This window comes from Gambusia affinis, linkage group LG19 (genome assembly GCF_019740435.1).
Source record: "Gambusia affinis linkage group LG19, SWU_Gaff_1.0, whole genome shotgun sequence".
NCBI lineage: Eukaryota > Metazoa > Chordata > Actinopteri > Cyprinodontiformes > Poeciliidae > Gambusia > Gambusia affinis.
Window position 1 is genome coordinate 986,539 of NC_057886.1, and position 21,841 is coordinate 1,008,379.

At 37.3% G+C, this 21,841-nt stretch overlaps 1 protein-coding gene across 1 annotated transcript; it reads left to right on the forward strand.

Moving 5' to 3' along the window:
- Positions 1-9,115: 9,115 nt before the first annotated feature.
- hoxb13a (homeobox B13a) lies at positions 9,116-11,185 on the forward strand. Its single transcript, XM_044099031.1, has 2 exons — positions 9,116-9,842; positions 10,858-11,185. Exons 1-2 carry the CDS (start codon positions 9,116-9,118, stop codon positions 11,103-11,105), a joined length of 975 nt encoding a protein of 324 aa, XP_043954966.1. The 3' UTR covers positions 11,106-11,185.
- Positions 11,186-21,841: the final 10,656 nt, after the last annotated feature.

Consider the following 21,841-nt stretch of genomic DNA (forward strand, 5'->3'; position numbering starts at 1 on the left):
ATGCATCTGAGAAAAACTACAACTGCAATAATCAAAACTGAAAGAGAAGAGCAAGGCAGAAGAAGTGTTGACGTCAGAATCTAAAACAATCACGGTTAAAACCATATACTTAATAACATTTTATTTAAAGACATTTGTTTTTTCCTTCAATTTTTGACATCTTGTTTATGGCAATTATGATTACCATTTTTAATTTTTTCATTTGTTAGATGACAGAATAATGGTTGATTTTTTTTTTTTTTTATAATTGTACCTTTCTCCAAATTCAGAAGTTTACTAAAATTGTTCTTTTTACATTTCCTCACCCAGACCAACATGTTGGTCTATTGGTTGCTAACCAACCAATAGGTAAAAGATGAAGCCTTAAGACACCGCCCTCCTCATTTTCATAATGAAGTAGAAATGCATAAACAGAAGTAAAAAAAGAAGAGGAAATGTAAAAAGAACAAACACTTGTGTGAAAACAAAAGATTTATATATCTTCTTATATTTTTAATTATGTCAGTTTTGGTCCCCCATAATTATTCATGGTTTCCCAATATTACTATAAGGCTGTTATTTTCCTACTAGAGCACTGTTGATTGTACTCTATTTCTTATTGCCACACTGCAGACATGGCAGTCTGTCTCCTCCATTTGTGGCTCCACATGATTAAAGCACATTATTATCATAGCTGTTCTGTGTCCTGCCATGCTAAGCTCTGTTCAGATGTGTATACCTATATTTAACCTCACTGTGTATTGTCTGGCATGATTACACAGAGCACATGTAGAGCGGCTCCTGGTTTAACCAAGCATAAAAATGGCTGGTGTTGCGAACACCTGTGCAGGTGGATTATATCAGTGTATACTATTTATGGTGGAATATTCTGTTGGCCTCTAATCAGCAGAAAAGAGAGGACTCAGCTGGTTTCCTTTATGATTCTAATCCAGTCCGAGAGTTATCCCACAAAAAGTTCAGAATATAATTTAAGCTGCTTCTCAGATTTAAAATTAGACAGAATCACCTCTAGATCTCCGATTCTGACCCCATAACATGGCACCTGGTTATGGGTTCTGTAGAGGATGCATGCTGTTTTAGAGGAACTCAGAAATGTGATGAGGCAAGATCATTCAGATCCTTAAAAGCCAGTTGCAAAAATCTAAAATCAATTCTTTTACAAACAGGAACCCAGTAGAGTGAAGCCAGAATTGAAGGTATAGGTTCCCATTTCTTATTTCTTGTTAACAGCAGCATTTTGTACTAGCTCCAAACAATGAAGAGATAACTGATCTGACCCCTCATAAGTCAAATTGTAATAATCTAGGCAAGTTAGTATAAAAGCAGAGATCAATCTTTCAATATCCTTAGGAAGAAAATCAAGTTTTACTTTGGCCAGAATTCATAACTAAAAATATTTTTAGTTCAATTCAGTTCAATTATTTTCAACTCAGTTTCAATTCACTTGATTTCTATGGCACCAATTCACAACTTATGCCATCTGGCTATTGCCTTCTTGTGCTATTCTGCTTGATTAAAATTTCACTTTCTTCCATTTACAAGGATTACCTGTAGTTCAATGTCTACCGGCCCAATCAGCAAACACAAGCAAAGGTTGTGAACAAATTAAAATTGTAGTCTGCCTGTAGTTTTAGAAATAGCAACAGAGAAAGTGAACAGAGCTGTTCAGTCCTAAATTAGAGTGCATTCACACCTGCCCACTATAATCCACTTTAATCAAACTTCTGATCGTTTGGAGAGGTGTGAATGTGCAATCAAACTTGATCAAAATTAAAAAGTGAACTCTAGTTCACATAAAAACCTAGGTCTCGGTTCGGTTAAAGTGAACTCTGGTGCTGTTTGAATGCAATGTGAATGCAAGTGAACCGAAGACCGCTCTGGAAACAGGAAGCTAACTATACTGCAGAGGATTCTGGTCACTATATTACTCTATCCTTAGGAAGTTAGCTGAGGTGTTTTGTTGGTTGCCATGAAAATGGGTCTGCGTGTAGAATAAAGCCGACACAGAGAGCGAGGAAAAGCAGAAATTAAAGTTGTTCACACCTGCTTATGTGGCACACTGCAGCCGCTGTCATTTTGAAACCTTCACTAAACAACAAAAACTGGACTAACTGCCTTGTATGTTTGTAGAATGTGGCGATATTATGGTAATAACAATCATCAAATAGGATGAAATATTTCATAAAGCACTGGTTAAATTTTACTAAACTAATTTTAACAGTTTATCAGTTATGCACCACAAAGAAATAACACAGCCATAGTTACATTATGTATATAATCAATACATCAAATTTTATTTGTATATCAGTCTCTCAGTAGCAAGGTATTTCAAAGTGCTCTACATCATAAAAACATAACGTCGTGCAACATAGATACAAGCCACTAAAAGTAATACCTAGGTGTTTTAATAACTAGGTCATAACCAAGATTTTTAAAAAGTGGTACAAAGCTTGTAACACTGGTGTAAAAACATTGAAATATAATATCTAGTGAGAAAATATATTGTATAAATAAAAGGTCATGATCAAAACTTATGTAAATATCTACTTTATAAACTGTATTATGTTTGTTTCTTAATTATGTTTTTAATATGGCAAAAGATTTGTGACTACCACTTTTGGGGTTGCAGATTTTAAGGCTGCATAGCAAAACTCAGTCAAAAGAATCTATCTGGGCAATTAATGTGTTATGCATTTGCCCAGGATGATAACCTGAGCTGTGGACTGTTGTACAAGCCTCCCTCCTATTGGTCATGTTAGGAAAAGATCACACATAATCTGCCAAAAATAAGTCCAACCTTTCATTTGGTCATTCAACTATAATTCATTTCTATTGAATGTTTCCTTAGAGTATACCAAAAAAAGAGAAAAAAAAACCCAACAACTTCTGTGTAAAACAGATTCATCATCTTGTTTTCTCTATATAAAAACAATTCAAAGCTGCAAACTGCTGAAACATTGGAAGTGTAGCAGAGAGCGAAGACTGATTAAAATCATTAGACATTACCACAAATACATTGTGTTGTTGTGTCTGGTAGGTTAGCAACAACTCAATTAATGATATCATATGCATTGTCTGCAGCAGCAGAGGGTGGTCTCCTGTGGCTGCTTGTATAGTCAGGAAGCTGAGAGACAGATGTCAGGGCTGGAATAACCAGCCTGGGATGTAAACAGGGTTTTCTCATCTCCTTCAGCAGAGCTGTAGCTTCTGATGCTTCTTTCAATGGTCTCCTCTTTGTTACACTGTCAGTTTGTGAGGACACACCTGCCATATTCTTTCCATTTTGTGATGACGGATTTAACTTAACTTTTTTGTTTCCATCTCCTGACTTGTACTTTTCAATATTCATTTCTCTGATTGGCTTGGAGTGTTCTCTTCTCTTGATGTAGTGATGGGTGAGGGAGGGAAGATTTATGCAATCACTTATTTTGTGTTAAAAATATTGAATTATTACTATTTTGTACAAATCAGTTTTTCACTTTGACATTAAAGAGTTTTTGTGTCAAAAACATCAATTTTTAAAACGTCCAAGAGGGTGAATATTTTTAGTGACATTTAAATGAGAAACTGCTGTGATGAATAGGTAACAAAAAAAGCTACATGCTAATTCTGAAATATTGCAATATTTGTTATGTAATTCAAACATCTTCTGTGAAAATCTATGCTAAGAACATTATTCAACAAAGTACTTGTTAAAGTGCTTTAAAAAATTGCAAAAACCAAATGGTATATGAAATAAAAACTTTTTTTACGTGAATTTCAGTCTTGCCTATTGAGATAATTGTGTCATAGCACAGATGATTTTTAAGACAAATAGAGGTCGTATTTTTATGCAGTTTTAAGTTTATGTTACAGCCGTGGAAGATTTCTTTTAAGTCTCTATATGTTTTATGAACGTCAAAATGCGTTGCTCCATGATGCTACATTTTACCTTTTTTTTTTTTTATCGATTTGCATAAAGTTTTCTTCACAAAACAAAACGTTAATTATTGTTTCCTTGTTCTGTTTGTGTAATAATAAGTTTACATCCACGACAGCTATTGTATTGTACCAGGTACTGTTACAAAGTATAATTCCACTAAAGACGCCAGCAGTTCGGACATTACTAACGCTGACATGTCTGAACGCTGATCTACATTCATGACCCCCCGCGATTTTCCAATCTGCTGCTCCAAATTCATCCAGCCCTGTATAATTCCTCATTTACCATTTCGTGATTCGTTCGGCATTTAACTTTCAGTAAGGAATTAAGCCATCTTTGCTGGGCTATTTCTCGTGAACCAGTGAGAAACAACTTCATATGATTCATTCTAAATGTGGTGACACACCTCCAATAAATATCAACGATATTTCGGTTTTACACAAAATGTACGAAATGGATGTAGGAAGCTATGAATTGACCCGCAATCTCCAACATACAAATATTCTTGTTTTCTTCTTCTCAGGCTGAATGTCCAGGCAACGTTTCAGCCAGTTTGTTCAGTCCAAATGGAGCCTGAACAACTATATGTTCAAACGCAAACCTGATTTGGCTCCTTAAGCCACATCCACACCTTTGGGTCAGGTCGTGATTTCTCTCTCTCTCTTTATGTGTTATTTTTATTTATTTCTTTTGCTTGTTTTTGGTGTGTGTTTGTTCCGCAGCTCTTGTCCTGTTTTAGTATCGCCTTTGACACTAAACCCTGTCATCACAGTTTCCGAATTCCAGAATGAACAAGCTCTTTTGTAAGTGTACCTGGGCTCCATCACCAATCTATACAGCAAGAACTTGTTATATAAATCATGTAAACATCTTGCAGATTTGAGATTGAAGACCCGGGCAGCAGAGCAATGGGGGTTCTGGCCGCTCCCCAAATGCCAGGGAGCTGATTCCTGTTAGGAAATGCCAGTCAGCCATCTCAGTTGGTCCCAGTGGTGTAATTATACCGGAGAAGTTCGATCGGTCTTAATGCAGAGCTGTCAGAGGCCCTGAACGCCTCTCCTCTCCAGCTTTTATTTGGCTTCTCTTTCGCTAATTGTCCACTATCTTTTAACACGAGCAAAAGCCATTTCATTTAGAATTTAAATCATGTTAATGTCTAGTTTTTGGAAATATAAGCATTTTAAAAGCAAATGAAAACAAAGATACTTACCCTGCAGGAATTTTATTTTATTTTTTACAAATTCAAAGTGTGTGTATGTCACGGGGCCTTTGGCTCTAAATGTGAATGCACTTTTTTCCGGTAAACTGTGTAGTAATTTTATACGAAACAGAGCAACAAAATACAAACTAGCAAAAAAAAAAAAAGTGAGGGTAACAAATAAATACTAAAACCATCCAGAACAACAAAAGCTGACTTTGCCTCGGCAAGAGAGTCAGCTGGAAACGCAGAAAAAAGCCTAAAAGTCACAATATATCTTTATTGTAAACCTCTTAGTGGTTTACATATTTATTTATTTATTTTTTTGTCTTACGAATGCGCACGATATCTTATACGTGACTGTTTACTTTTCGAAACTCTTCTGTATTAACCCGATGTTGAATCGCATGTGAAACTCGGATCAGTTGAAATGCGTGAATGAAAGATTTGACGACACACTTGTGGCGCTAAGTACTTAAAATGAATTGAATTGTTTTGTACACTTCATGTTTGATTTGAATAACTGTAGGACCTGATAAGAACCGGAACAATATGTATCAGAGCTGCTGTGGAGTTTACAGTTCTCCTTTGTTCTTTTACAGACTGTTTCACACTTGTCCCAAAACAATTCACACTGTACAATAAATAAATAAATAAATAAATAAATAAATAAATAAATAAATAAATAAATAAATAAATAAATAAATAAATAAAAGACTCAAAATTTGTAATGGAAATACAGTTAGCCTTATGTAAAATAATTTGAGTGAATTTATTCATTCATGAAAAAATGAATGAATGAATGAATGAATGAATGAATGAATGAATGAATGAATGAATGAATGAATGAATGAATGAATGGTCACCATATGCAGAGAGATGAACAAAGAGGTTTTGATAAAGGAGCGTCTGTGTGCTTTAGTGAAGGAAACGTGGATCTTCTGTGTCTGGAGGTTTAAAGCCTGACAGAAAAAGTTCCGCTTTATTAAAATAATAATAAATGAATAAATAAAATAAAATAAACTGAATCACTCATTTATAATTGTTCTTAATGTTCAGGCTATCGAGGCCAGGAGAAAGTGATTATCTCTTGTTCCAACGCTAGTAACGAGATGTCCCATATTTACTAGTTGACTTTAAAAACCACGCGGATTTCTGATATTCAGCTACTCTGTCTCGAGACAAAAAGTCCGAGTAAAAGAGAAAAACACCAAAAGAATAGTAGGCTAATACAAAAATACAAGCACAAAAAGAATCCAAAAAAAAAAAAAAAAAAAAAAAAAGTAACGCATCCATGAAGATATTAGAAATAAATAAATTGTTGCTTTTTTTGCAACGAATTCGGCTTGTGGTCTTTCTGGGAACCGTTTAAAGAACATTGACCTTGTTCTCGAGAGTTGCTGTTACATTTACTCATTAGTTTAACCTGGCTGAACTCCTCTCACCGTGTCTGATCCATCTGAACCACGCATTTTCATTAAAATCATGTTGAACTGGGAAGTGAGGTTGCAAAGTTGAGAAATTACGATAAAATGTTTTTTTTTTGTTTTTGTTTTTTTTGCTTTTTCGGGGGGCCGTTGACGTTTTTAAGATGAGTTCTCGTGGGAAGCATTCCTATGGTGGCTTATTATGACGCCGGCAGTAATGATTTTTAGCGGTTATATGGCCAGTTTTTAGTGACACTGCATGTTCATTAGGGCGGCAACAGTTACAGCTACAACACCCAGCTCTGGAACTCTGAAACTCTGAAACTCTGAAACTCTGAAGCTGCTCTCCCAGGTTGCGGCGGCCTTGAACTTGAGCTCAGTTGGCATCTGCGTGTCCCTCAGTCTGCAGCTCCCCCTCCCTGGTTGTCTCTGAGCATTAAACCTGACCTTGACCCCGGGGGCAGCCAGATCACACCATAGCGCAGAGACGGGCTGTCTGGGTGGTTTGAATGTGCGCGCGCAAAGGTCGCCCACCCTCAGACAACCCGACATCAGGCCGTTAAAGCAGCTCGACTATTATTCGGTAAAAGTTCAGAATTGCGTTGCCATTTTCCGTAACCCATCAGTTCAACATGAAATACATTGACACACTGTTAAACAAGGCTGTGGTAAGATTAATTTTCTCCCTTGTGTTACATGAAGGCAGCAGGAATCCAAAATACCCGATGAGGTTAATTCATTCTGAAGAAAGTGGAATAGTCTAGAAATTGATGTCGAAAATTAATACTTCACTCTTTCGTTTGATAAAGTTATATATGCCACAAACAATTCGGCAGGAATACGGTGGGGGGGGAAATGGCAGACCGTTTTGAGCAGCATAGAGTGTTTTATGGTCATTTACTCACTAAAAGAAAAAAAGAGCAAAAAGGTCGCGTAAACAATGCTTCAGAATTTAACCGATTCTAAGAGGATTTCATGGCTTTCAAGAGTCTGACACGTTTTAGATCTTATTGGAATAATGATGAAAGAGACTGTACGTCAACTTCACAGAATATTTATGCAGAGAACATGAAGCAAAAAACACAAACGTATTTTAGAGAGTAGCTACTTTATGGATCCACGAAGGAAGCAGTTCTTTGTCTCAGCGATAAACAAATAAGCAAAATTAAAATAGACTCAGAAACATGATGGTCAACGGGACAATCAGTGAGACTGTAATGCAAACAGAATGATGTTTTCGGGAGACAGATGTCCGCTATTGTTTTTTTTTTTTGTTTTTTTTTTATATTTACTACTGATAGTATGAAACCCAAAACGTATAATCATACTTTTATATATTTACACGGAAAATGGATTCACTGCAGCAGAAAGAAAGCGATTAAGAAGAACAGTCCGGTTCACCATGAACCCCTGAACAAACTGTGTAACTATATATATATATATATATATATATATATATATATATATATATATATATATATATATATATATATATATATGTATATATATATATATATATATATAGATAGATAGATAGATAGATAGATAGATAGATAGATAGATAGATAGATAGATAGATAGATAGATAGATAGATAGATAGATAGATAGATAGATAGATAGATAGATAGATAGATAGATAGATAGATAGATAGATAGATAGATAGATAGATAGATAGATAGATAGATAGATAGATGGGGACACCGCCCTTCGTGTTTCAAACAGGACCTTCTTAATACCGTAAATGTTCTAACAATTGTTCGCAGTTCTTAAAAAACCTGAACACTTGATCTGCTTGCAGTCAAGAACTAGAGGAAAGAAATCTAGCATTAATCTATAATAGTGTTAAGACAGAAAAATGCATTATCTTCTAAATTGTTTAGATTAGGCGCTTTCTTTCTTTCCTCCTTTCTTTCTTTCTTTCTTCCTTTCTTTCTTTCTTTCTTTCTTTCTTTCTTTCTTTCTTTCTTTCTTTCTTTCTTTCTTTCTTTCTTTCTTTCTTTCTTTCTTTCTTTCTTTCTTTCTTTCTTTCTTTCTTTCTTTCTTCTTTCTTTCTTTCTTTACAGTTGTGCTTGAATCGAGAACCACAGAGACTAAAACTCATGTTTGCGATAACCAGAGCCTATCTGACATGATGGCATCGTGCGCGCAGAAAGCGTTACGCATCTGCTTAAGTCCAGCTCGTGCCAGACCTCAGCCTTGTTCAAATATTTTCCTGTGATTGACAGCTCCAAACAATTCGGTTCGGCTCTCTTCGCTCCTCTTCAATCATGTGATCAGTAGCTCTCAGCCAATGGACGTCCGTTTCTTGGTCCAAGGGGTTTGTTGCGTCAAGGCTTCTGCAGAGATGAAACCAGAGTTCTGGTCGGGTACAGGGAGTCTTTGTCTTTGAGCGACCACACTTTCTGAAAGGCTATGGACGCGTTCATCACGTGAATTAATTAAATCTGCGTGTTCGGGAGACCGGATTAGACATCCCTCATTTTCTAAATGTTGTAGTAGTGCAAGAGCGGTTCGCGTTTGAGGGGAGACTGTGAAAACAGAAGCCATAGTGTGGAAAGACGCGCATATGAAAACCTCCCTGGTCTTAAATTCTCGCTGGCCAGCGGAGACTGTGATGTTCGTGTATGACAACAACCTAGAAGACCTCAACAAGAACATGGAGGGTCTGGTGGGCAGCGGAAACTTTGCTGCAGCCACTGCGGCGAGTCAGTGCCGCAACCTCATGGCCCATTCTGCGGCTGCGGCCGCTTTCGGAGGACACGCCTCTAACCTGGTGCATTCCTCAGCTGGTTACTCTACAGTGGACGTTTCCACCTCAAGCTCCAGTGAGACTACTGCATCTTCAGGAAAACAATGCGGGGCCGGAACCTGCCCCGGAGCTGCAGTACCGCACCAGAGTTCATCAGCTGCAACAGCGTTACCATACAGCTACTTTGGTAACAGTTACTATCCCTGCAGGATGGGGAGAAGCTCTATTAAATCATGCACCCAGGCGACTGGAGCTGCGCTCAGCTCGCAGTACATGGACACTACAATGAGCCCTGACGAGTACCCAAACCACCGGGCCAAGGAGTTCACATTTTACCACGGCTATGCCAACCCCTACCAGTCCATGGCCAGCTATCTGGACGTATCAGTTGTCCAAACTCTTGGGAGCGGAGATCCACGCCATGAAACCCTTCTCCCCATGGACAGCTACCAGCCATGGGCTCTGACCAACGGTTGGGGAGGGCAGATGTACTGCTCCAAGGACCAGGCGCAGGCTGGACACCTCTGGAAGACCGCTCTAGCTGGTAATTTCTGGAGCTTCTATTCTTCAGTTACTGTGTTAGCATTTGACTAGCCTAGCAGTCCACATCGTTCAGCAGAGGAATTAAAATCTATAGAACAGCAACACTGAATATAACCAATGCTGCCGTTTATTTAATCGTAACATATTGATAAAATAAAAATACAAGTCTTGAATTATTATTATTATTATTATTATTATTATTATTATTATTATTATTATTATTATTATTATTATTATTATTATTATTATTATTATTATAGTCATTAAACAGACTTTTCTTGTTATAAGATCTATCTATCTATCTATCTATCTATCTATCTATCTATCTATCTATCTATCTATCTATCTATCTATCTATCTATCTATCTATCTATCTATCTATCTATCTATCTATCTATCTATCTATCTATCTATCTATCTATCTATCTATCTATCTATCTATCTATCTGGAGCTCTAAACTTCACCTGTTCAATTAAAAAAATACTCTTTCTGCCTCATTTTCCTCAAAAGGATATTATTCAATAACTTTCCTTTAGATCCAAATTCCTCATCATGTTTTTATGATGATTATTTTTACTCAGATATTAAGTGTTATCAAACATGTCTGTATTATTTTAAATAATAAAATGTTATTATCTCTTCAGTGCAACCACAATTTATCACAACAAATAAGAAAATTATATAACATCTCTTATTTCATTAACATGTAATATAGTAACAGTTACATATAAAATCATGTCTTTCTTACACATATGTCAAATACCAAAGAAACAGCTGGGAGAAAGTGCTCCAATGTTTCCTTTTATTGAGGCCGCAGTTAGTAGAACACGGTTCCTGTCTGAGTACCAGACGGATACCAACCTGTTTGAAGCAGGTTTATATCCTCATGAATGAACACCGCACATTTCCAGCATTTGTAATCCTGTGTAATTCTCAGTGTAACTTGGAAATATCCTGATCTGTGGAACTTCGGTCTAAAAATCTTCAATCTTGTCTCTCTAATTCTTTTCACCAGATGTGGTGGCGCACCAACACGAAGGCTCGCCTTTCCGCCGGGGGAGAAAGAAGCGGATACCATACACAAAGGTCCAGCTGAAAGAACTGGAGAAGGAATATGCAGCCAACAAGTTCATCACGAAGGACAAGCGGAGGAAGATCTCAGCTGTGACCAACCTCTCTGAGCGCCAGATAACCATCTGGTTCCAGAACAGGCGAGTGAAGGAGAAGAAGTTCGTTGCCAAAGTGAAAAGCAGCACGCAGTAGCACACAGCTTTCAGCTCTGCGGAATTTATTGCGGACTTCAGTGTTTACCATATTGTAGAACAAAGAGAACTGGGATGAACCTAAAATACACAAGTGAAAACATGAGAATAAAATGACGGAACTTGGCTACCGGAACCGGGACCGTGAGGGACCCATGTACTCAACAGAAAATTGAAAAGCTAAATAAAATGTAATCAAAGCCTTGAGATGAACCTTCTTGGAGGCACTTTGTAAATACTACCGCTTTCTGCCTGCTTTCAAGTGACTCCCTGTCGATGTTTGTTCTTCTCAGCTGTTTGTGTGGTCAGTGCTCAGATATAGCTCAGTGTATGACAGTAGTAGTATACTTTGTACATTGTTAATACAGTAAAGCAGTTATCGCAACATACTTTGACACCTAATAAAACCCTGTAACCCCAATGTGTCATCACTCATCTAGATAAAGTCATCATTTTGAACTTTTAGTGGTATTTTATTTGTGCATTTGAGAAAATAATTAAGATGTATTCAAACCAAGAGAACCACGAGAAATACAACCGAGTATTACATATATATATATATAGCATGTGCGCGCGCGTGTGTGTGTTTCTACCGTCGTCAGTACTTTCAGAAATATCACAAATTAATTTTATAGAAACGTTTCGTGCTTTTGTCTTTGCATCACAGTTGTAAACTAAATTTCAGAAGGTTAGAGCCAAACGCCTAAAACTCCACATTACTATTTTACACTCTGGCGTTTCCTTTGCAATATTACGCACAGAAGGAACGATTAGTTACCAAAACTATTTCTGACTAGACTGGTCTAGTTTAATTAAAATACCTTACCCAGTCTAAAATATTAAAAGACGTAAATTAGTTTTTATTAGTAGTGTGAAAAGTATTTTTCTTAAAAAATATATCATTATTATATCCCGATAAAGGCCTGGTTTTTATGTCTTTTATGTACATTTTTATGTCTAACCCAAACCCAAAGAAGTAAAACTAGGAATATTTCTTCCAGGTTTATTGAAAAATATTTCTTGCCGTTTTGGTCTAAAATAAATCTCAATAATTGACAGTGACACAAAGCTTCCAACAGATTTCTGAATACTATGAGTTGATATATAATAAAACGAAAGTTTGCAAATTAATTTGGAAAGCAACGCTGGGAGCTTCAACCAGAACAGAAACATCCATCTTAGTCTGAAGCTGCAGTTTAAGCTGAGGAAGGTTCAAACTTGAAGTTAAGAAGTAACTTCAAATCTCTTTCTCTGTCTCTCTTTCTTTCTGTATCTGTGTGTGTAGATGCATGGGTGCGTTTGTCTGTCTGCGTGTGTGTGCGTGTGATTGCGTGTGTGTGTGTGTGGTTGCGTGTGTGTGTGGCTGTGTGTGTGTGTGTGTGTGTGTGCGTGCGTGTGCGTGTGTGTGTGCGTGCGCTTACGTTAACAATGAACTTGACAAACGGTGGTGTGTTCAGCTGGCGTGTTGACTGTGTTTACTGCTCCTACTCTGTCCTCTTTTAAAGCTCCTATTCCTCACGGAAGCCCAGCCTCTCATAAAGCTCCATGTCCCCTTTGCTCTAAATAACTGGAGGAGGACGGGAGGAGGTGGAGGTGGAGGTGGAGCGAGCAGGAGGCTGCTGTGGTCCCACCACATCACACTCACGAGATCAGCTCAGTTTGATGTTTTCATGTGGACTGAATCAAACTGTCAAGTCGGTTTTTTCATCTTATATTTTAGCCAACTTCCCTTTTGTCGCAGTTTCCACAACCACGTGTAGTAGCAATTATAATGTTTTCTGAACATGGGCTGTAATTTAGCAAACTACTGTAAATTAAGGCTACTTAAAATTAAATTAAACTCTTTATGTAATTATGAGAGGGGCTTAATTGATTGATTCTACAATTGCTATAAAAATATATACTTTTCTTTATGTTTTCTAAATTTACCATACAAAAATCTGTGCCTATAAAATACAAATTGTTCTAAACTGAATTAGCAAAATGCTGGAGCACAAAGGAGAACAAACCATGATTCACTAAAGGTTTACAGCATGCAGGGGTTTCTAACTGAAGTCAAATTTTTATTGGTAAGTTTGTATTTCAATCACCTTCTACTGCATCATTTTGATGATTCATATTCATACCAGTGTTAAAAAAAACATATGAATGTTATCAGTCACTATAAACAATTTGAATTCTGCAAATTGATTCTGGGAAAAATTCATATTTAATTGAAGAAAACTATAATGAAAGACAATTTCTTCAAATACTGGGCAGAAATGAAAATAAAGAAAAATCATTTATGACTAATAATTTTGGGCCACCTGTAAAAAATCCTTTTGGATTTACTGGCCACATTTTTAAAATATCTGTGATAGAACCACATTCTTTCAAAACCATGGAAAGATGTTAAACTTTATAAAATAAAGTTTAAGTTATGAATTTAAAAAAAGACATTTAGAAAAAAACTAATACATTTTTGGTTATGCAATTTTTGTCCTAAAAGCAAAAAATATTTTTTGATTCTATTCTGTTCTATTCTATTCTATAACATTTGGTGTGATAGCAGGAGTGCATTTGAGAACACAACTAGAGTCACACACACATATACGCACACACACACACACACTTACACACACACCTACACACACACATCAACATCTCCCCATGGCGCAGTTTACGTTTAGGAGAAGGAATGCAGGACAGGGTCTCGTTTTCTGTCTCAAGTTCATGTCCAAAAGACCTCCCTTACTAATACACACACACCCACACCCACACACAAACACACACACACACACACACTTCCCCTCCAGGTTTTACTACCTCTCTCTCCACCCATCCCACTCCTCCTCTGTCTGCTTTGTGGTCTGCCTTTTTTGACAGACAGCTTGTAAACATTTAGCAGTCTGGCCTCTGTCTGCTCTACAAGGACTTGAGGTGCAAAAGGCCTTAGGAAAGGAGCATTCTGATTCACCAGATGCACACTGGCATGAGTGCACTGCATTCCTACATAAAGTATTTTAAAAATGTTTTGAAAAAATGATGGGAATATTTCAAAATGTAAAAAATGATACCACTTATGATGAAAACATAAGAAGATGAAATTGGGTTTTTATTTGTGAATAATTCTAAAAATAGTTTAATATGCCACACAATCATGTCTTTTGTTCCTCCCAAACTGATGCAGGATTTCAGGTGTGGCATAATTGTGTCTTGGTCTTTTAAATGACCTGTTCTTTGATGACACCTTCACATCATACAAAATCTCCAGCAGAAAAAGAAATTCACCGGGACTAATTTTTTTTGGTGATACCTCCAACTAGTTTTGCCAAACAAACGACTCCTTTAATACACCAAATGAAAACGTTTTAAATGCCATTTTAGACTAGGTATCTGAGATGAAGGGTAATGTCTCAGAGATTTATAAGATAATCCAAAACAGGTCTGCTATTTCTTGATAAAAAACAGGTGATTATAAGAAGAGAGCCTCCAAATTCCATTCATATTGTCTTATTCAATTTAAAGTTTTGCATCGCTTTTATTAAACTGGAATAAAAACTCTTTAGGATTTTTTATTTATGAACAACATTCATGCATCTGCACAAATGGCTCCTATAGCCTTTCATGACAGGGAGCTTAAAATAAGCATTCAATAAAATGAAACCGGGGAAACGTTTTATTCTGATGATTCAAAATAAAACATTATTTTTGTAGGAGGCTTTCTGAAACTTAATCTTAACAGCCTGCGACCAGAAAAGTCACCTCTTCATTCAGGGGGGACAATTCCTTCTTCTCTTTCAGCCTCTCATGTATGACCAGAGTACACACCAGATCCTGTAAAATATAGCAAAAAAAAAAAATATAAGAAAAACTGAAAGAAAACATTGTAGGTATCAAATAAATGAAACCTTCAGGAGCTGAATGAACAAAGCAAAATTTGAATTTGTTCATGAATTTGAACTAAAATTTGAACAAATTTGAATGAAGAAATTAACTGAGAGAATAGTTTTTAAAGACAAAATAGCCCAGCAGAGTGCACTGCAAGTCCAAACCTCAAAAGGTTAGTGTAGCGTCTGTGTAGGACTCAAAAACCATACTGTGTAGCTTTATTGAAATTACCTTGACTGAGCTTCCATCAATGCCACATGTATCACAGCTGCTGTAGAACACAACTGTAACCCTTAAAGGGACAGTAACCTGTCCCTCATAGTTCATAATATAACAGCATCCAACAGGACCCAACAAAACACCAAACTGAGTGTTTTTCAGATGTACCAGTTTCTGAAAAAGAACTAAATGACTAAATTCTACAATCATATTTATGGCTTGATACCTAAATCTGCAAAGCCAAGAAACACAACAAATATTCTCCAGGCTGGGGTCGTGGATAGCTGGCTGTTTGGCCCCTGATCTGGAGGGGCCAAACAGCTGAATTGGAAAAACACACCTGAGAACATGTGTTACATCACTGTGACCACTTCAGTTGTGTATATTAGTGCACAAGTCTATTGCACGGGACATTGTGGTTTATTTCAATGTTCTGGATCATGATTTATGATGAAATGATATGGTGTTCAGACAGCATCATATCCAGCAGTTCCTGTATGTAATTATGGAATACAGCTGTGTAGAAAGCTAAAATATATTTGCAGATATTCCAGCAAAAGGAAAATTATTAGGGGAAAGTTGATGAAGACTATGTAGACTTTTGCACTTGAGGACCTCTTTCCATTGTTTTTATTTTTTATTTTTTTATTTTATTTATTATGTAAATTAGCCAATGGAAACTGTGGCAACAGTTAGCTTGTAGATACAAGCTAAGCAGATGCTTCTCTATATAGTTTGAATTATTACAATAGTGCTGGTACTGTTGAGGCTCAGTACAGCATTTGACAATGTTGACTGTAAGATTAAAGTGACTGAAGAGCTGACTCAAACTGCAATACTGTACTAGTTTACAGTCTTACCCTAAAGAACAGAAACTGAGTCAAGCTCAGTTTCAAACAGATACAGGGTACCCCAAGGTTAATTCCTGGAACCAATCTTGGTATTTACATAACACAAAATATAGCTACTAACAAGTTTAGCATAAGTATTCAGATGATATAGAGCTCTACATTGCAATATTACTAAGTGACTATGAGCGTACACATGCACTGAACAAATTCTTATAACAAATCAATGTGGATGTGGAATAATTTCTTTCAGGTAAACAGGAACAAAACTGAGATAATCTTTAGTCCTAAATGGGAGTTATCAAGAGACATACGGCTTCAGTTCTGACAGAAACTACTGATCAAGCCTGAAACCTGGGTGTAGTAATGGACCCAGACCTGAACCTTCAGAGATAAAGACACTACAAAGTCGACCTCTATCACATCAAGAACATTTCAAGGATTAAAGGACAAATGCCCCAGCAGTACCTAGAGAAACTAACATTTATGATAGAGCCAGAACCCAACACACAGCCAAGCAAAGGAAGTAGTTTTAAAGGGTTTATTAGAAAACACAATGACACACCATATGTCATAAACTGATAGGAGAACTTCTAAGCCCATTTTGATTTATTTATCTGTCACAATGGATTTAACAGTATAAGACAAAAACTCAAAGATAGACATACACAGAGTTTATTGTCATTCAACTGTACATTTAAAAATGTACAAATTGAAAGATATTTTGTGGCAAAGCAATAATAATAATAAAATAAATAAGTAATGAAAGTATCAATATATACAATAAAAGATTAAATCAGTGGGAGTTTAGTATCCTTGAGGCATGATGGATGAAGCTGTTGTGGAATCTGGTGGTTCTGCATTTGAAGCTGCTGAAACCTTTCCCAGAGGGCAGCAGGGAGAACAGGCCATGTTGAGGGTGGAAGGGATATTTTATAATGCCTCAGCTCAAAATCAACCCCTGTAGAGCTCCATCATTAGGTTTAATGTAATTAAATTAAAAAACAGATGGACTACTCCATCATAAATGTGAGTGAAACTGAATACTGCTATAAAACAAGGCACCACACAGTATGTTCAACCATTAGGCCATGAACTCCAAATTATGATGGGTTAGGGAAGCATTTCTTCTCCACCTAGTGTTCATTATACCAAACTGCATTTCAGTAGGTCAAGGAGGCTCCAGCACAGAAATTACACTGTATCTGTTATAATCGAATGGTTGCTCACAAAATACTCTTACATTATACTACATACAAGTTAGAATATCATTATTTAGCAATCAGACATCTGTATATGTAAATACTGAGTACTAAGTTTGAAATCACATTATTGGGTTTATCTGGTTTCCTCTCAGACTTTTTCAGTTTGCTTGTGGTCCTGGGTTTTGCCTGCATCTCCTCTATTTGTGATATTTGTTTGTAGCTTTGATTCTTTTGGTTTTGGAAGTTTAACTTTTTATTATTATTTTTTTTATATTATGCACCCAGCCTGCCTGCTTCTCTACTCTGTTTGAGTCCCCCAACTGATCTATTCACAGCTTGCTAAAATATGTATTCTTGCAATGAACAAGGTGGTGTTTTGCTCAGTCTCAGTTGGCCCAAATGATTCAAACAAGAAGCTATTTTTATTGGGTTTAGTCACAAGATTATGTTTAATAGCATCTTTTTGACTGTATCTACATAAACAAATCTTTTCGGTTTAGAAGAAAGCCTGGAGTGTCATGTATTAATCGCGACACAAAATAAAAGCAAAGAAAGGGAGCTGCATTTTCGCTTAGTTTCAAGGTCAAATGAGATTGGGTGGGATATGGTGGTGTACCCAGTTTTATGGAGCTCAGAATAAAATTGTGACTGTTATGGCTTCTCTATCTGCTTTGGCTCTCCCTCACTGGGATGGTGTGGTCTCTCAATTTTCATGGGGAGTCGCCTTTTATGGAGATGTAGACTGCTGATGGGCAGCAAGCGTGTGTTCAGAAGACTTTAATGTCTGTTGGTGCCAATAAAACAGACTGTGATATAAAGAACCGTAAAAGAACTGCAGGTGGGAACACAGTGCATCCTGGGAGAATGAAGTAAACCTCTGAGTTTGATGGTGAAAGCAACTCACAAAAAGCCATACACATGTAAATGTTCAGTGACCTTTCATGAAATCAGTTGATTTCACTTTTTTTCTTGTAAAAGGTAGCAATACCGTATCATGACAGCAATTTTAAACTTAGATATCTATTCATTTTTTCTAAAAAAAATATATACAGTTTATATACTTCACATAAAAAATATGAATAACATTCAAAATAAAACAAATTCAAAATCTGAAGTTTCATATGGAAATTCTGAATTTGTTAAAAGTGACAGAACAACATAAATAACGATGACGTCTTATCTGTTTAAGACCTCATTGTCGGCATCTTTCAGTGATGCCAGGGCGCCATCTGCTGGATGCATCTGCCCACTTAAAGAGCACTGTTTTCCACTAGAGGTTTTTACTTTTACTTTGTATTTTCAGTTGTTTTGGCCCTTTTCTCTGATCATATAACTGTTACATCAATATACATAAAATGTGTATTCATTTGTGCACATAATAGTAACAACTGCTTATTCCTTATGAACACATAGCAAATCCTTTTGGATATACATCAGTTGCTTCCATACAATTCTCAGTATTTTTTCAATAAGATTTTCATTTGCTTAAGTCATGTCAGTCAAAATTAACTATGTTAATGAATGCTGAATGTTCATTCTTTATCAAACTTATAGTTGATAGAGAAGTTGGCAAGCAAATTTTAAGGATTTCTTTATCATTCTTCTCTGAAAATGGCATCCAGATTCAACAACTGCTCTCAAGTGAATCTCAAGACCTTGTTTCAGAAAGCAAAATTAATAAGTGTTTTAACTTTCAAACAGGAGACATCAACTAGGTAACTCAGCACTTGGTCAAATCAATCCTGAGTTAAGCATGAGAGTGAGTACAGAAGAAACTCTCATCAATTGAAGGCAGACACACAATTCACCATGGCAACAGGAGAAAACAACAAGACTGATTTTTCTCATCAGTGGACTTCTTAAATCTTAATGACATCATAAGGAAAAATCTCTAAGCATATTTAATAAAAAGTATTACTGATGCTACTGCAAAACAGCAGAGAGTTAGCATGGCAGAGACCAAGTCAATGTGTGAGGGTAATTTGACAGATAATGAAATTTATTTTCTTGACATTACACTAATTTGGCAAGTAAAAAAAAAAAGACAAGTAATTTTATAAATATAAATATCAACAGCATTTTTGCTTGTAAGCAAAGAAGTCTTAATGAAATTATTAGTCTTCAAGTAGCATTTATAGTAGCCTATTGGTAAATCAGAAATTCTAACTAAATTATATATATGTGTGTGTGTGTGGGTATGTGTTTTATAATTATAGAGCAGATAGAGGAGCCATATATGTTAGTTTTTATGAAAATAAAAAAAACTAAATAAAACTGACCCAACTGTGCTTAATGAAAATAACACAAAAAGAAAATAACTTTATTCAACACCTAGCAAAGATCAAACACAATTCAATCTGAAGAATCTCACAAAGAAAGAGGTGCAATTAGACTGTTTTATTTGACATGAATGACAGAAGGTTTTGGCACTCAGGCGCCAGCGGAAGACTTGGCTGCTGTGAAATGCAGTAAACTTGGATGAGCAGTTTAGGATGAGGATTAGAAAGGTCTTCCCCTAAAAGAGGGTGCAGAGGCCGGCGGAGTGGCCGTATTATGACAAAAGGGGAAGATGTCAGCTAATTAGTGAGGGAAATAGCTGAGCAAAAATGGGCTTACAAGCTGGAGGTTAGCAGCGTGAATGCCAGCTGAGAGATGGAGGCCAGCTACTAAAGGGAGACAATAGGAAGCTCTTTGTTTCAATAAGTAACTTCTCCTTTAAGCAGACAGAGGCAACATGTGGGGTACCCCAAGGTTCAATCGTAGGACCCCTCTTATTCTATGTCTATATGCTCCCACTAGCTCAGGATATAATAGGGAATAAGATCAGTTATCATAACTACACAGGTGATACACAGCTCTACATTGTGATGACACCAGGTGACTCTGAACTCATCCAATCACTGAATGAATGCTTAGAACAGATAAATGTGGGGATGTGTTAAAACTTTCTCCAGCTGAACAGAAACAAAACTGAAGTTATTATCTTTGGACATAAAGAGGAACAATCTGAAACAGTGGTGCCTAAATTGGTCCTCAAGGGCCGGCGTCCTGCATATTTTAGTTTTCTCCTTGGTTTAACACACCTGGATCAAATGATGGCTCATTAGAAGCCTAAGGAGAACAATGACATGCTGAAAAGGTTGTTACTACCACCAGGAAAAGAACTAAAACATTCAACAGTGGTACAGTTAGTAACACTGCTGCCTTGCAGCAAAAAGGTCCTGGGTTCGATTCCCGGCCCGGGGTCTTTCTGCATGGAGTTTGCATGTTCTCCCTGTGCATGGTGGGTTCTCTCCGGGTTCTCCGGCTTCCTCCCACAGTCCAAAAACATGACTGTCAGGTTAATTGGTCTCTCTAAATTCTCACTAGGTGTGAGTGTGTGTGTTGTGTTTCCTGTATGTCTCTGTGTTGCCCTGCGACAGACTGATGACCTGTTCAAGGTGACCCCGCCTCTCGCCCGGAACATTAGCTGGAGATAGATAACACCACCAGCCCTCTAAGGGACAAGGGTGTACAGAAAATGGATTGATTGATTGATTGATTGATTAAAAACTTGCACAGGTGAGGAGTGACGTGAGAAAGGATGCAGATGTGCAAGATGATTTTTTGATAAAGAATTAGCAGATCAACCACCAGTTAATAGTTATTACTGCATGCATGAGCACTTTTATGTTGAGCAGGACCATGGAGGGGAGAAATGGATGAAAGTTAAATGAAAAGGCTGAGGAAGACCAGCCTTTTCAGCTACCTGGTTTTTAAATACATTAAATCCATCCATCCATTTTCTTTACACCCTTCTTCCCTAAATGGGGTCGGGAGGGTTGCTGGTGCCTATCTCCAGCTCCGTCCCGGGCGAGAGGCGGGGTACACCCTGGACAGGTCGCCAGTCTGTCGCAGGGCAACACAAAGACACAAATAAAATACAGTCACCACTGTTAGCTTGTGAGCTTTTCAGGAGTTCTAAATCTGGGTGTTTCCTTTATTACTCAACCTTTGGACTTATTGGGTCAGTATTTCCATTAATAGTTTCTGCTGCACACATTTGCTCATTTGTGATGGTGGAGCGCTAACAAAAACACACAGGTCCATCCATCCATCCATTTTCTGATCACCCTTGTCCCTAATGGGGTCGGGAGGGTTGCTGGTGCCAATCTCCAGCTGCGTTTCGGGCGAGAGGCTGGGTCAGTGACCAGAAAAAGGACCTGGACAGGTCGCCAGTCTGTCGCAGGGCAGCACAGAGACAGACAGGACAAACAACCATGCACACACACTCACACCTAGGGAGAATTGAGAGAAACCAATTAACCTGACAGTCATGTTTTTGGACTGTGGGAGGAAGCCGGAGAACCCGGAGAGAACCCACCATGCACAGGGAGAGCATGTATACTCCATGCAAAAAGATCCCCGGCTGGGAATCGAACCCAGGACCTTCTTGCTGCAAGGCAACCGCTCTGCCAACTGCGCCACTGTGCAGCCCAATACATTAAATTATTACTATATATATATATATATCTCAGAGAAATAGAGGGAGAGAGAGAGAGAGAGAGAGAGAGAAAGAGAGAGAGGGAAGGGGGGTATGGGTTGTTGCTCATCTA

Coding starts and splice junctions, on each gene's coding strand:
- hoxb13a (XM_044099031.1), top strand. CDS start 9,116: ATGAAAACCTCCCTGGTCTTAAATTCTCGCTGGCCAGCGGAGACTGTG. Junction 9,843..10,857: donor CTGGAAGACCGCTCTAGCTG/GTAATTTCTGGA, acceptor TCTTTTCACCAG/ATGTGGTGGCGCACCAACAC.